Below are 17,029 nucleotides of genomic sequence, written 5' to 3' on the forward strand. Positions count from 1 at the left end.
TCCTCTGAATTCCACAGGAAGCTGACACTCCTGTCTGTGACACCACAAGGTGATTGAACCAATTGTGCTGTGCCAAATTTTGCATGCTGTCTGCTTGATGACATGACCTAGTAAAAGGACCAGCCAGATTGAGAGAGCACTGACTCCTGCTTCCTTTTACACAGTGAAATGGGGGGTGATTACATTGTGCTGTTTTTCTAAAACACCCTTAAGTGTGGCAAGAAGATTGTGCACTTGAATTTGAATAAATCCTTTTTTGTACTGTACTTTGAAACTCAGAGCCAAAAGAAATGGGAGTAGAAAATAGTTAAATATCACAGCATTTAGAAAATCAGCAAAATACCACTTGTAATAACCAACAAAAATTTCAGTACAGTAATCAACCTAAAGAGGAATACAGTTACTCTTATTCTTACACTGAATAAAATTCCTAGTTGATAGATAAATTGTGCTATAATTTCATGAAAGTTGGCAGTGAATCTTAGCTGAACCCAAGTCCAGTGGCCCTCAAGTCATGGTGAAAGGTTTACCTGCTCACTTACTCTGCCAGCCTTCCACAAGCATTGGTTGAGCGTGGGTATCTGTGGGAAGGTGATAAGAGTGCAGCTTACTAAGTAATCTATGTGGATGTCTTGATGTATGTTTGATTTTAATTTACATGAGATACAAGATGTTGGCCTTCAATTGGGTGAAGTATGATGTGAAATCTGAAGTTTGTAACTTCTGAAATTTGATGTCCTAGAGGCTGAAAACCTTTAGACTCCCTAAGAATTTTTTTTCAGAAGGGAGTGTTTTAAAAGATTTTCCAATTCTGTAAATATAGAGTGTACAAAAGAGTAGGAAATTAAAGTTTGTCTTCCTTAGAGATATAGTCTATCTGAAAATTATTTGGGTGGGATTTCAGGTCAGTTCTTCAACTGATGCAAGTCAAATTTTCCAGCTGAGGAATGGGCCCATCATGTTTCAAGGCATTTAAACCCAAAAACTCGATACAGGGAGCCATTGAGGCCAGGATGTTTCATTGTTCCAAATATAAACTATCAGTAGAGAAAAGAGAAGAAAGATCAAGTGGTGACTTGATCATGGTGTAGGAGTCCCTTCATAGGGAGAAAATAATGGATATTAAAGGACTCTTTCTTTAGTACTGAAAGGCATAACCAGAACCAATTGCTGGAAGTTCAAGCCTGAAAAATTCCAATTAAAAATAAGACACCAGTGTTTAACCATGATTAACCATTGGGACAAGCTTCCAAAGGAAGCTGTGGATTCTCCATCTCTTGATGGCTTCAAATGCAGACTTGGATGCCTTTTTGGAACTTGCTTTAGTCAAAAACAAGTTATTATCCTCAATACAGGGTAACTGGGTGAAATTCTCTGGCCTGTGTTATACAGGAGTTCAGGCTTGATGATCTGTTGGCCTCTCTGGCCTTAAAACGTGAATCATTCCCCCAGCGCCCCTATGCACTAAGGCTACACCTCTGCCTCTGTGTAAAACATCCCACCAAGCTGAGCCCTTCTCAGGCGGCAGCTGCTTCCGGGGCAGGGAGGCGCTTTGCAGCAGTGCTGCTGTACGTCCTCCACCAGAACTGCAATGAGATTGCACAGGTTAGGAGCCAGGGCCGACTATTCAGAGTCACTGGTTTGCCATGTGTCAAGTCACTTGACCTCGTACCCACTAGAACCTGAATGTAACGTAACAGGGTTTTCTTTGAAAAATATGCTCCAGCTGAGCTGCAGGAAAAAAGTGGTGAGGTTGTGGGTGATGAATTCAATACCTTCCACATTTGCGCCATCAGGATCTTTATTTCCAGAGAACCCGTTGACCAATTATAATCTGAAACCAAATATTTCATTGCAGTAATGGATTTTCAGACTTTCTCTCCTCTTCTTCCTAATCTCTTCCAGGTTGTGGGATATCGAGTGTGGAGCGTGTTTACGAGTACTGGAAGGCCATGAGGAGTTGGTGAGATGCATACGCTTCGATAACAAGAGGATAGTCAGTGGGGCGTATGATGGGTGAGATGGTTAACGAGGTTCAGACACCTAGTATCCCTCTTCCTCCCCCTCCCCCTCAAAAAAATTAGACCTGTTGTCAGTTGTGCTATTCTCACATTTATGGCCAATATATGAGAAGTGTGTTACGTTCACCTGGCCTTTCCCTTTTCTGGATCGGGTCTTCTGTGGTGTGTGTTCTCCAGCAGTTTCACATGGCAGATCCATGCAGAACTCCTCATGCTTAAATCACTGACAACCAGATCAGCTAGTTCTCTGCCCAGGAATGTAGTAGATCAGAGCACTGAGTCCATAAGGTCAGTGTCTCTTGTCTAGCAGTGGCCAGACCTGAAGCTGCTTTTCCTACAGCTCCCACAATTCCTGCTGTTAGTTTTGTTCCACATAAGTGTGCGTGCACATCTACCTACTCCCTTCCCCCACATAACTGAGTAGTATAGAGAAGTGAACGAGCAGACACACAGCCAGTCAGAGAAGGCAACAAAGTACAACAGGCGGACTGAAAAGCACACAGTGAGTGTCTTGGTCTGGAAACTCCTGTCGATAATCTAGGGCAATGTGCTTAACCAAGCATTGCTGCTTGCACTGTGAAAGGGACTCCAAAGAGCAGGGTCCTTTTCCAGCACTCTCCACTGCAGCTAGCCAGATTTCCGTGGCACGAGGAAGAGGCTTACTTCACTCCGGAGGTTGTATATGCTATGGTGGGCTAGCTTCCTGGTACATTGCTGGTGTCCAGGCTCCCTTGGGGAAGAGCTGACTTTCCTTTTCCAGGCTTGAATAACTCTGAGCTACACTGGGGTCTTGTGTAACTAATTTGGATAGCATGTCCCCTGTGCTACCAAGTCAGCTTCTTGCTCCTGGGCAGGGAGTCCCTCTACTAGTGTATAGAATCCCACTCTCTTCCAGCCTTACACCTGCAGACTGATTTAAATGAGGGTGCATGGGTTCCCACACTTCATTCTCCCCCATCCTGTTGTTAGCACCCTTCATACTACAAGATAGTCACTACATTATACAAGGGAGGAGGGCATGTGACTGAACTCTAGGGGTGACCGTATGGCTTAAGGGTGAGGGAAATCTCCAGCCCAGCCCTGTTTGATTTTCTGTAATAAATCTGACATTACGATCTGGTGCAGTCTAATGCTAAGACATGGGTGTCATCACCCCAGCTTTATAGCTAAACTCCAAACCTCTAGCAAGCTGGATACCAGTGCAGTGGCATGCCTGGGCTGTGGAGCAATGGAGATGCACCTTTTCCTCCCCACTGAATGTGTCCTGTTTTCTGAAATGCTTGAGCTCTCGTGGTTCTTGTGGAACCTGCCTGTGGCTGCCCATAGCAGTAGTTTGCCCTGGTAGAGCAATCCTAGCCTGCCTGCCTGCCTACATTCTAGGAGGAAGGGACGCGCTTGTACCAGTTGAAGGAGGGGATGAATCCACACTGTGGAGACTTAGACACGCTTTTCTTCTTGTCCAGCAAGAGGCTTTATATAATGTGTCACATTATCTGTGTATAAACCCAAATGCATTCTCACAGCTGTGATCACTCCGTTTCATTGCCTTTGGCCTGTTTGCCATTAAGGAGGAAGTGTCTACATTAACCTTCACCCAGGTTTCTACATTAGTTACTGTCACCTGCTTTTTTATGTAATTCATTTGTATGGTAACCATATACTTTCACCTGTAAGATCAGCAGGCTTTACCCAAGAGAGCATGTGAGAGCCAAGTGTCAAGAGCAAAAAGGTTTCTGTATGTTTCCATGAGCCGGATGTATTATCTAAGCTGTTAACTTTAATTGCTGATGAACCATTTAAACTTTTCTCTGTAACAAAGCTTTCGTGCTTGTCCCTCTTTCCTCTCCAGGAAAATTAAAGTGTGGGATCTTGTGGCTGCTCTGGACCCACGTGCTCCAGCTGGGACCCTCTGTCTGCGAACCCTCGTGGTAAGAGCTTTTGGTTGGGGGGGGGGTTTTCAAGGTGGGGGCGGACAGCCTTTGTCAAAGCTGTATTACGCCATGAAAGCTTGAGCTGTTGTAGACAAAGTTCAGATGAAGTAGATGATGATAGGCCCCAAAGGGCAGGCTTGTAGATGTGTCTGAATGTAAGGTATTATGGGATCTTTCACCCAGAAAGACTTTCAAACCAGAGCCTTGCAAAAAGTGCCATGGGACCTTTAACACAGTCAAGGAATCCGTTTTACAGCCTCTTCGGCAGTCCCTAACGATACACCAGGGCATCAGCTCAGTGCCAGTCCCAAGGGAGAATGTTCCGCTCCTGAACACCCCTGTCACCACTTCAAACATTGGAAGTCAGTGGAGCTGTGATACTTTGCACCAGCTGAGGGTCTGACCTCAAGGGCATGATACCCTCCGCTGAGCATACCTATGGAGTCTGCATAATCTATTAGAGACTAACAGATTTATTTGAGCATAAGCTTTGCTGTAGCTCACGAAAGCTTATGCTCAAATAAATTTGTTAGTCTCTAAGGTGCCACAAGTCCTCCTTTTCTTTTTGTGGATACAGACTAACACGGCTGCTAGTCTGAAACCTGCATAATCTATGTGCTGCTGAGTGACCAGGACTTTTCCTGGACCTCTTTCTTCTCTCTGGCAGTTTTTTAATGTTGCCAGACTATTGTTGTTAAAGGGGGTAGTTAAAAGAAGTGCTTTCATCCCTTTTTAAAATTGATGTTAAGTTCATAACTAAAATCTATTTGTGACATTTTCTCTTTAGCACCCACATGCTGGGTTGTGTTTATTGTAGGGTTGCTTGTGAGGCCGAGTTGCTGGCATCGATTATTAGACACAGGACCAAAAACATCACAACTGGCACTAATTGGCTCCCTTCTTGGAAATCTAAGCAGAGGTGCCTCGGATAGAGTGGGCCGCAGACGCTGAACCCGTCAGCCTTCAGCCTTGTCTACACTAGCATTTTTCTTCTCTCCCACTGGTGCTCAGTGTGGGTCTAAATGATGATGGTAAAAGTGCCATTGGCTATTGCTTTCAGCAGAGTCACACTAGTTGTAGAGCAATAGGGGAAGGTTTTCAAGAAAAATGCCAGTGCAGACAAGGTCTTAGGGGTGATCCCTCTAGGTCAGAGTTGAGATATATTAGCAAGAGGCCAGAAGAAGCTTGGCCTACTGCTGTGCTTTTTCTGTGGCATTCAGCATCCAGTTCACTTTGAAAAGTCAGAGAAGAGGACATTAAAGCACTGGCTTTGGGGAGAGAAACACTCAGGCTTCAGTGGCGTTAGTGTATGTCAAACCTGGTCATATTTCTGGGGTTCTATGGCCATTTCCTTGGCTGTAAACCTTCCACGTATTGAAGCTCGCCAGTTCTCGAAGTTAGTGTTCAGAGGAATCTCCCGTGTGTTGCTGAATGGCATGTCTTCAAGCAATACATTGGAAGCCCCACTTGTTAGCACAGCAGAACTGCAAATAGTGCAATGGCTCGTACCCAAAAAACCCCTTTGTCATGTATCAGCTGCAAACCATGGAGCGGCCCTGTGCCTGTGAATATACAGACCCAGAGAGTCTGAGACTTCCATACATTAACAGTAAAAAGAAAAGGAGGACTTGTGGCACCTTAGAGACTAACAAATTTATTTGAGCATAAGCTTTCGTGAGCTGCAGCTCACTTCATAGGATGCATTCAGTGGAAAATACAGTATGCATCCGATGAAGTGAGCTGTAGCTCACAAAAGCTTATGCTCAAATAAAATTGTTAGTCTCTAAGGTGCCACAAGTACTCGTTTTCTTTTTGCGAATACAGACTAACATGGCTGCTACTCTGAAACCATACATTGACAGTGTTGATCCAATCTTAGACCCTGCTTGGGCACTGTGGTTTTTCTGCTAACCTGGGAGGCTTAATTTAACTAGTGCAATTCCATTTGCATTTTCCGGCAGTGAAAAATACAGGTATCCTGAATAATTGCATTATAAATCAGAAATTGTGGGATGAAAACATTGTAGGAATCTGTGAATGGATGCCTAGAAATCCCCGTTTGTAGGAGTGAGCGAGCTAAGGGGAGAAGATAGGGCATGGAGCATTACTTTTAGGGTCTTTCATGCCTGTAACTGCAGAGCATCCTAGTATCTGATTATTCATGCTCTTTTTTCTTCCCTCGTCCTCCAAAATGAAACCTCTCAATAAACGTTGCAAGCCTCCTGCTGTTTGTGTTCAATTTTCAAGCAGTAGGAGAAAAGTCTGCAGATAACAAATGCTCGCTGTGTGCCAGTTCCTTTCATTTTTCCCTCCTTTGGATGGAGCAACAGCCTCATAAGCTTGACAGCAGCTTCCCAAGCTGAGAAATAAGTATGGCGCAGCTTTACATTTCAAGCTAAGGAGGCCAGGTTCTTTTGGCTTTAACTTACAATGGGAAGCGTGCATCACACCAGCTGCCCCTGTGATTTTAAAGGGCAAGTAGAGTGATCAGTGCATAGGATCTTTAGGTAGAGGGATTTCATTTAGTAAACACTGATTGAAAAGTTCATTTTCAAAGCAGTCTTTCAAAGTACCTGTCTCTTTCAGTCTCCTTGTGGCACCTGCTATTGTCGTGACTTTCCCCAGCAGGAGCTCTAGTCTGTTGGGCACACGAAACACCATTCCTATTTGAATACATGCCAAGCCAGACTCCTGGAGTATCTGTCTGTTTAATTAACTAGAATTTTAAAACTAAGGATGCTACTTGTAAGACAAACCTTATTTAAAACAAAACAGAACTTGCCTTACAACTATGAAACGGTCCTTTTTCCTTGCATTCAAAAAGAAGCTGCATTTCAGAGTCCTGCTCTGTCAAAACAGTAGCTTCTTGTTCGGTGGGCAACTGTTCTGTTGATGAGTATATTTGAGAGACCTTTCATTTTTTGTGATTTACCCATCTTAAAACTAGCTGTCGTGGTTAGAATATCTTATCACATTTGGTTTTCTTTACACCATGTCTGGCAGCGTGGAAGGCATAACAAGGAGCCACGTACTGATACTAAAGTCAGGAGGCATTGCGCTGGTTTTGATTGCAATCCCTTTTGACCAGGGAAGCTGCTGCCCACGCCTGCAGCAGGGAGCACCAATAACAGCTAGCCAGCACATGTAGGAAAGTGTAGTGAGTTGTGCTTTACAATGTGCAGGATCTGGCGTAGATTGCCATACTCTTTCCACTCAGCCTCCTAGAAGAATACAAACTGCCTCTAAAGAAGGGCCTTTCCTGCGGCTACGTTTAGAACTGCTTAGGAGGAATTATTACAATGTCATTTTGACTTTATAATGGTCCCCTTTGTCTCTTCCATTTTAAGCTGTTTCCTCCTTCAGCAGTAGCAACAGTGCCAAGCAGGAGACTCAGGATCAATTCATAGATAGAATCATAGAAGATTAGGGTTGGAAGAGACCTCAGGAGGTCATCTAGTCCAACCCCCTGCTCAGAGCAGAACCAGCACCCACTAAACCATCCCAGCCAGGGCTTTGTCAAGCCAGGCCTTAAAAACCTTTAAGGATGGAGATTCCACCACCTCCCTAGGTAACCCATTCCAGTGCTTCACTACCCTCCTAGTGAAATAGTTTTTCCTAATATCCAACCTAGACCTCCCCCTCTGCAACTTGAGACCATTGCTTCTTGTTCTGTCGTCTGCCACCACTGAGAACAGCCTAGATCTATCCTCTTTGGGACCCCCCCTTCAGGTAGTTGAAGGCTGTTATCAAATCCCCCCTCACTCTTCTCTTCTGCAGACTAAATAAGCCCAGTTCCTTCAGCCTCTCCTCATAAGTCATGTGCCCCAGCACCCTAATCATTTTCGTTGCCCTCTGCTGGACTCTTTCCAATTTGTCCACATCCCTTCTGTAGTGGGGGGCCCAAAACTGGACAGAATACTCCCGATGTGACCTCACCAGTGCTGAATAGAGGGGAATAATCACTTCCCTCGATCGGCTGGCAATGCTCCTACTAATGCAGCCCAATATGCTGTTAGCCTTTTTGGCAACAAGGGCACACTGCTGACTCATATCCAGCTTCTCATCCACTGTAATCCCCAGGTCCTTTTCTGCAGAACTGCTGCCTAGCCACTCAGTCCCTAGTCTGTAGCAGTGCATGGGATTCTTCTGTCCTACGTGCAGGACTCTGCGCTTGTCCCTGTTGGACCTCATCAAGTTTCTTTTGGCCCAATCCTCCAATTTGTCTAGGTCACCCCGGAACCTATCCCTACCCTCCAGTGTACCTACCTCTCCCACAGCTTAGTGTCATCCACGAACTTGCTGAGGGTGCAATCCATCCCATCATCCAGATCATTAATGAAGAAGTTGAACAAAACCGTCCCCAGGACTGATCCCTGGGGCACTCTGCTTGATCCTGGCTACCAACTAGACATCGAGCCGTTGATCACTACCCATTGAACCCTGATCTAGCCAGCTTTCTATCCACGTTGTAGTCCATTCATCCAATCCATACTTCAACTTGCTGGCAAGAATACTGTGGGAGACTATATCAAAAGCTTTGCTAAAGTCAAGATATATCACATCTACCGCTTTCCCCATATCCACAGAGCTAGCTATCTCATCATAGAAGGCAATCAGGTTGGTCAATTGCCAAACTGTCCCTGTTCCCCTATAACCCACTGCTGGTGGAAATGCTATGGAGGCAGTGCTGAGCTGCATAGTAGGAGGTATGAGGCTATCGCTCTGTCAGCCACACCTAGCCACTCTGGAGAAGAGCTGTCCTATGAGGAGTGCTCGGTTTAAGGGCATGGGGCTCAGGGAGCAATGTCTCCATGCAGGTGTCTGCTCTGGTGTGTGTTCCCTGCTGAAGGGCCAGGTTCCAAATATGGCAGATGTACTTTTATGCAACTAGCTTGTACCACAGAGATAATGGCACACAGTAGCCATATAGGGTTTACTGACCAAAAACTGAATCAATTATTAATGTTCACCATGCATTCCCAGCAGCCAGGCAGTCTGTAAAGTAATCCCTGCTGTCTCTCTGACCCTCCCGGTTAGGAGCATTCTGGGAGAGTCTTTCGACTCCAGTTCGACGAATTCCAGATCATCAGCAGCTCGCACGATGACACAATCCTCATGTGGGACTTCCTGAATGACCCAGCTGCCCAAGCAGAATCGACCCGCTCCCCATCCAGAACATACACCTACATCTCCAGATAAATAACACTACACTGTACCTCACGCGCACAGGTAAAAACGGGGCACAAGGGCATGTGGGCACTGGGGAGAAGAGGCAAACGTTGAGCTGGAATGATTTGTTTGGGTGGTCAGTATCTCCCATCTTGGCTGGTGGTAGTTATCCCTCCAGGAGGCAGAGAACCTTTTGGTACCTTCGAGCAGGAGTTGTTGAAGGGTTCCTGGCATGTGGCACCTGCAGTCCTTATACCCAGTTCCCCTTTTGGCCCAGCTTCCCCTCAACAATTAAATCAGCAGTTGTTGCCACCCAGCCAGGAAGAGGGGGGCGGGGGGAGGTTCTTCAGAGTGAATGGAGGAGCTGCTGCTTAACATGGGGGTGCAGGTGGTTTGATACTGGGCAGTTGTCACCAAGCTAGAAGGTTCTGCCAAATCATGGCAATTGCACTTCCTCCTAGGTAGTGACGGCTCCGTTCTCCCAAAGTTGGGGAATGCAGGATAATGGATTTGGCCAGTGGAGGAGGTGCAGACGAGCGAGTCCAGCCTGATTAAATGGAAATTTGCTGATGTATAGTATTATCTATTCATAAGGCCCAACGCCCTAGCCGCATGAGTTGTAGGCTGCTAAGATCAAGCTTTGCCTGTGTGCGTGTGTAGTGTTAACCCTCTAGCTTTTATCCCAGCAAGGAGAGTTACCACTTCAAGGCTGTTATGGGGGATCTTAATGGATGACCAGATTAATCATCGAGCTGGATTTGACTTGGAGGTGTGTGGGGTATTATGGAGGGTGCTGCTTAGGATGGGCTTGGGTTGTACCCTGTGGTTAGCGTATCTGCCACCCTTGCCTTTGCGGCCCTGGGTGGCAGTTTAGTTTCACTGGCGGGGGTGAGGCAGGTTCTCTGTCACAGGGCGTGGGAGCAGCACCACCTGCACTGTGCGCCCCCTGTTCAGTGTGTAAATACACCTGGACTCTCCAGAGCTCTCAACCCAGCACCAGCCACCTCCTCAGAATACACGGGAAATGAGAGAGGTGTTCCTTAAAAGGATGAGTTTGGTGCAAAAAAGGGCTCTTCTTGTTCCTTTTTTTTCAGAACTCGTTTAAGCTGCAGTATTTAAATTATCTGCCAATGCCGGGACAAAAGAACTATCCACGTAACCAATCCTTGCGGAAGAGAGAGGCGCTCAGATTCATTTCTAGAACAAAGTTGGCCTGCGGTTGATCTCCGACAGGGTCTGCTCAGCGCAGCCGACTGCTGAAGTGCTGCTATATCAGAAGATGTCTTTGGTCTTTCATGAACGATTAACGTTTTTAAACCAGCCCTCTTCCTTTTCCCCTCTGCCTAGCCACTCCCGTCCTCACTCCCCTGTTTTTCCCTCTTGCCCCAGTCACAGATGTCCTATAAATATATTTAACGTGTTGCCAGAATTTGTTGCTTTGGTGTTAAACAGAAGACTCATTGCCACTGTGCATCCTGCTGAGAGTCACTTCCGAGGGGGGGGAAGGGGCTGCTGCTTAGAATATTAAACAACATCATTGCTGGGCTTTTGTAAGACCATGTAACTGCTGACTCTGAAAAGCAACAAACACCGTGTTGGAGAGGAGGTGAGAGCCCCTGCTGCCTTGGGCGTTCTGTCCGGAAAGTGGGCCGTGTGGAGCTATTCGGCATCTGAAGCTGACAGTTTGGAGCCAAATCCGCCTCTTGCTTTCATCTCTTGCTTGTCCCTCTAACTCTTTAGAGGCTGGATGTGTATTGCAATTTCCCTCCACAGTCATTGGGCTGCCAGTCTGGGCAGTGCCAGTCCACAAAAGGCTAAACTGGCTTCTGCCCAAGTCCCATATTGCCTAGGGGTGGGAATCAGTTCCAGGAGGGCAGGGGGCAGTATTTCACTGTCAAAGACATTCTCTGTACCCAGGGCAGGGGTCTGTTTCTCCTGCTACTGGCCCCAAGGGCCGTGCGGATTTTGTTAATGGTTTACGATTTCTACTTCTGATCAGATAGAAACGTGAGGCTGGGGTGAGGAGAAGACTCTGGCTCCCTCTTTCCTCCTCCCCCAGGAGATGCCACCGCCAGAGGGTGGAAGAGGGAGCCGCAGAGGACCTTGTTAGCCCAGCTTTGGGGGGCTTTTGTGGCTGACCACATCCCTAAATAAGAATATAAGAGCTGCTGTAGTGAGTCAGATGAGTGGCCCAAGTAGCCCAACATCCTGTCTCTGGCAGTGGCCAGCATGGTGCACCGTGACCCAGGAGGGCATGGCTGGGTTGGGTCCTGTGGCTGATGGGGCAGATACAGCCAATTGGCTGGGACAGGCATGCGTGTTTTCTCATTGGTTTAACCAGTGGGATTGTCTATCTTGGCCAGCTGGCTGTACCTCTAGGCCAGCTCTGCAGTAATTCTGGGGGCTGGCGCTGCCAGTCCCCACTGCGGGCGAGGGAGATGAGCCTTGTGACCTTCCTGAGCCCCAGCCTTCTCTGCACTACAGTTTAGGAACAGGACGATAATTAACCCATGTCTGATAATCACCCTGACTCTTCACACGCTAGCTGAGACCTTTGAGAACTACTGTGGCTTAGAATGGAGAGCATCCCGCTGGCAGGCAGAACACGAGGAGCAACTCTCCACGTCTCAGCCAGTCAGCTAGACCAGAAGGGCCAGTGGGGGACCCCGCAGGCGCTGGCTTCCCCACTGCAGCAGGAACAGCCATCCGAAAGGCCTTGCTTTTGGAAGAGGAAGGGTTAAATGAAATAATCTCCAGTCATTCCAACCTCAGTTGAGGGTCTGTCGAAATTTCTGGTACAAACCTTAGGCCCAGTTCTCCCACTGCAGGTCTTGAACGACACCCATTGCCTTCACTGGGAGTTTGTCCTGTCCTGCACTGGGAAACTAGAACCCTTTATCTCCTCAGCTCTAAGGTTGGAACTTGGCAGATGGGAGATTTGACTGGTACATTCTCGCCAGCCTTGTTCTGCCGGGGGTCACGATTGCATCACTCTAACTAGCTTTGCTGTCCTTTTTCCACCAGCGACGTTTTTGCAAGTGACTAGCCCAATATACGAGACTCGCTCTCGGTGACTTGAGGAGCTAGCAGATGGGAAGGCAGTGGAGACGTTGGAAGAGCTGGTAGAGCTCAGAGTACTCAGAACAGCTCCAAAGGAGCGTGAGAATCAGTGCAAAAAGAAACACCCAGCTCTCATATGTCTTCAGGAGGGCCTAGGACCCAGAGCGACTCTAAAGAGCCTCTTAGTCAGAGCTGGTCATTGACATGCCTCTGACTTTCTATTTGTTTAAATTACTATTGTAAAAAGAGCAAAATAAACGAACTCCGTTCAGATAACATTCATGGTCTGACTCAGACGGGCAGAGGCAAAGAAATGCTGAGTCAAGACCAAAAGCTTATCCTTAATACTAGGCTGAACTATTGCCGAGGTCACTGGGTGATCAGACATGCTGGATCCCCAAAGCATGGGCAGAGACAGGTGGATCATTTTTTTCGCTCTGAATTGCTCCGGCTGAAGTGGAGTTCCAAGTCTCATCCTTAATGTTGTTTGAACACAGCTCCTTTTGGTGCAGTTGTTACAAAACAGCAGTGTGGCTGTGTGAGAGTGGACATATATATGGAGCTGGCTGCAGACTCAACAGCTTTTCTTTCCTCCATTTGTCTTGTCGCTTTTCGGCTACAGGCTGTGCTAGACGATCATGACTCTTCGCCTTGGATACTACAGAGGTTCTCACTGTTTTATCACTGTCCTTGGGGGCGGTGCCTGCTAGTGTGGAGTTTGTTTTGCTAGTTATGAGGACTTGGGGAGATGCAGAATGCTTAATGGCCAAACATGGAGACAACACTGTTGCAAATCATCATTGGTTGTCCTAGCCCTGCTGTTCCATGCTGCTATTTTGAAACTTCTAAGCACTGTTGGGTTTTTTTTATTTTTATTTTTTTATTTTTTTTTTTTGTATGGTGTATAGTAGAGTGGTGGTTGACTCTTCAGGAGGGACTGTGTCTGGGTACTTAAATACAGAATAGCTCGATGGAGAATCCTACCCCAATCCCAAGTTCCTTCTGATGTCTAAGAAGGAAACTGATCTAAGAAACTCAAATCTGCCACAGCTCCCAGCCTTGGGGTCATCTGCTGTTCAGCATAGGAGGAATAATGTGGTTATTAGACCTTCATGTCAAGACCAAGGTGGCTTTCTACCTTCTCCACTAAGGATCTGTGTGTGAAGATTTCAATGTGAATTGGCTGCGTAATCCCCAACAGGGCTGGAGTAAATGCAGCATTTAAAAAGAAAAGAAAAATGAAATTAGCCTGCTGAAAGGAGCTAGAAGCAAGGGCTAGAGGTGTCCATGGACTTCATGTGTTGCACATCCATTTGAAATGAGATACATCTGCTGCATCGAGACTGTCACTTCTCCCACGAGAGTCTTGCCTTTTGGACTTGGGGACTGGAAACGAGGTGGGACGTAAGAGCAAGACAATCCATTACAGTGTCACCAACGCCAGTTTGCAACTCCAAGGCAGCTAGAGGCCAGGAGGGAGTCTTGCTGCAAACCCGCGTGTTTCTGATCCCAGGAGGAAAGCTGCTCATGTCAACCTATGCAAACCCCGAGAACCTTTGCAGCTGTTCCTCTGCTCCCTGTTAATTTCCAGGGATGGACACATGCTGTTGGAACTGAGGGTTTCAGGTGGTGAGAGTTGAGGTCTGATCATTGTGAACATCAAAATACTTTAAACTTGTTTCTGAACTGGAAGACGATGTGGCCCGCCGTGCTTCCCCTTCCCATCCACCTGTTCCTGCATTGAAAGGATCCTTCAGTCTGTATTTTAATCCCTGTACACTCAAAAGCTGGAGAGTATGGTGCATATTTTTCCTCTTTCTCCTCCCCGCACTGTCTGAACAGAACATTGGGCCTGATGCTGAGACTCTCATCACCCCGAAGTCCGGTTGGGAGTTGTGGGTGTTCAGCACCTGTCAGGATTGGGCCTGTCACTCAAGTGTCCATCGATTTCCTTCAGCTCCCTTTTAGGTCTGCTTTTGTGACCCGGGATTCCTGAACTGGTCCATGGAGCATTTGGGGGGATGATGCTTAGCTGCCCCTCCTCCTCAGCAGCTGATAATGGAGCAGAGGAGCCAGCTTGGCTGCTGCAGGGATATGGCTCTTTTGCAAATGAGCTCTCCCCTGCAGGAGGGGAGGGGAGGGGAGGGGAAGGGAAGCAGCCCAGGGGATTGGAAAGGGGAGAGGAGAGAGGCCCCTCTGCGAAGGTGGGGACTACACTGAACAGATGTCATGGCCCTGGTCTAGATTGTGCACCGCCCTACAGTGTGCAGCTGGTTTAGAAGGCAGGAGATTCTTCTGTGTAGGAGAGGGTAAAAAAGCCTTGTCAGAAACAACGGCTTCCTAGAATTGCCGGGTTAGTTGACTCCCCTTTTTTTGTACCCTTTCGGGGTCGGGAGGACAATCTGAAATACAGTCCTTGGGAATACCAGCGGCCAAAGAGAACTTTACCAGGGGCCTCTTGCGGCATGCAGGATGCGTTTATCTTGCTGAGCTTTGCCTTGTTGTTACTCCCACCTCACCACAAGCAACAAGATTTGCAGAGAGAGGGTAACTTCAGGTGACCCCAGCTGCACCTTCAGAGGCAGGGCCTGCGTGTGAAATCTCTCCTGTGACTGCCTGCTGGTTTTCGTCCATGTGGTCCACGGTCACCCTACCTTCACTATGGAGGAGTGCTGCTCAGGGAGACTACAGGTCCCAGCATGCAATGCTCCGTCTTGAGCCAAGCCTCCAGCACTTGGGTTGAGATGGAAGATGGCCTGCTGGGACTTGTAAGCTCTGACAGCTGCACCTCTGTGCTGAAGATACTGCCAGCTGCATTCTGAGGCTTTTTTCACGTAAGGTTTGGTCTTTCGGCTGCTGCTGGCAGGTTCCCAACTCAGCCCTCAGTTGGTCCGAGGTTGGGCACCCTGCACCCTGTCATAACGTGTAATACCTAATCTGGCTCAGGAATCTACCCACTTGCTACCTTTTAAATCATCCTCTAGGTGCCCTGCCAAACAGCCTGGTGGCTAGCTCCTCTGTCTGCCTAGGACCAGGAGCACCCTTCCACGCAACTAGATTTCAGTCCCCATTTGCTCGTGCTGTTACAGTTCTGTTCAACGCACGTCCATAACATTAGTGACACTTGGTCTGCCCTACCAGCTTACACTGGTGTAACAACGTCACTCAGGAGTGTGGGAAACCCACCCCCCAAGCGACGACATTATACCCACCTCACTATGTCGGTGGGAGGGCGTCTCCCATTGCCCTAGCTGCTGTCTCTTGGGGGGTGGAGTCCCTACGCTGGTGGGGGCTGCCTAGTAGCTGCACCGCTCCAAGTGTAGACAAGCCCCGTGTGTGTGCACACCCGCTGACCGGTTTAATTCTCAGCTTGAGGGGGACACACGCACTCCAGCCATGCCTGAGCAGACCCCCCTGGGTACGGTCCCGCACAGCTAGCCCGAGCCACCTCCCATGCTGCTGCAGCCAGGCTGCCACTTTTAGGTACAAACTCGAGCAGAGCTAGTGTATCCATCTACCCAAGCTGGGAATTAGAACTCCCAGCGGCTCCGTGGATGTAAGCTTAGGGATGCATTGCTCACCGCAGGCCCCTTACAATACTGCCCCTGGCTACTGGTTACATTTTAGCAATGGGCCACCCTGAGAAGTTTCCAAGTGACTCCTAAATGATTATGGCCAGAAGAGTGACTTGGTAAAATTTGGTCCTCCTTACTCAACATGACTGCTGCCTGCATGTCTTTGAATCCTAGTTGCTGACTTCACTGGTAAAATGTGTTGATCCTGTTAGCAGTGCAGAGCTAATTATTAGTAAAGTTCTACTTGCTGAATCATTACTCCTGGAAGAGGGTGACCCACCTCTGTTGTCAGGTCCCAAGTTGATGTCCGTGCTAGTGAGCTGGCTGGTAAAAAGGATTTGTCCTGCTGTGAAACTAATTGAGACAACCAATGTGGAACTCTATGTTGTCACCTCTGAGTGTAACCCCACTTTCAGCTCCTTTCCTTGGTGTTCCGACATGAGACGCTGGGGTGCTAATTCCATCCATAGTCATGATGCAAAAGTCACTGGTAACCGACAAAAGGTAATTGATCCAGTAACTTGTAATTACTTTTACAGTGTAGCTGTTTAATACCCCTGAGCACCCAATCGTCCAGCCTGTGCTGCATCACTTTTAAACAGCTCAGATGGAGGTGGGTGTGAAAGTGGAAGGGGTAGAAAGAACATGGTCTCTTCAGAGTTTTCTGTTTGTTACTCTGCTATATTTGTTCTCTAGATTCTTAAGTAATGAGTGCTTTGAATTTTGTGATTATGTTACCGTGACGTGTAGGTAATGTACTAATGTTCACTTGAACTAGGATCATGGTAACCGTGTGGGTTTTTTATTATTTTAACTGTTCAGAAAATAAGTTAAATACAAGTGTAATATTAAGCTGTGAATCTGTTGTTTTATTTCTGGTATGGAGGATGTAACCCTAAATACAAAAAGTCTCAATTCTTCTTTGAATCTTTGTCCATGTGAGTCCCTCTTATGTTCTGCTGATGAACAAAACATCTCAAACCACAGTTACTGTAAGGTAAGTAACTGTCCTTTCCCGTGTTGCCCTGCAGTCAGGATAAATGTGGCCTTTATGTAGCACACACAACCTGTGGTTAGCTAGTTACTCAGCAGCCAGTTGTCATTCATTGATGAATGAAGCTTAAAAGTCTGCTCTGCCAGTCAGAAAACTGCATATTTGTAAAACCACAGCATACTTTTTAATTAACAAACTTGCCCATTCATGGGTGATGGCCCCTGGCTGGGCACACCAGTCCATCCTGCAAGTCAGAGAATGAATGCATGAGAGCTGACA

At 47.3% G+C, this 17,029-nt stretch overlaps 1 protein-coding gene across 17 annotated transcripts in view; it reads left to right on the forward strand.

Moving 5' to 3' along the window:
- BTRC (beta-transducin repeat containing E3 ubiquitin protein ligase) overlaps positions 1-16,608 on the forward strand; it is a 176,472-nt gene extending 159,864 nt beyond the window's left edge. For all 17 annotated transcript variants that reach the window (XM_073354542.2, XM_073354546.2, XM_073354547.2 and 14 more), the window contains 4 exons: positions 1,906-2,016; positions 3,871-3,949; positions 8,990-9,181; positions 10,216-16,608. In XM_073354542.2, the coding sequence (XP_073210643.1) occupies positions 1,906-2,016; positions 3,871-3,949; positions 8,990-9,151 (352 nt within the window). In that variant the 3' untranslated portion in view covers positions 9,152-9,181; positions 10,216-16,608. The remainder of the gene's footprint in view (positions 1-1,905; positions 2,017-3,870; positions 3,950-8,989; positions 9,182-10,215) is intronic.
- Positions 16,609-17,029: the final 421 nt, after the last annotated feature.

Source organism: Lepidochelys kempii, chromosome 7 (assembly GCF_965140285.1).
Source record: "Lepidochelys kempii isolate rLepKem1 chromosome 7, rLepKem1.hap1, whole genome shotgun sequence".
Classification (NCBI taxonomy): Eukaryota; Metazoa; Chordata; order Testudines; family Cheloniidae; genus Lepidochelys; species Lepidochelys kempii.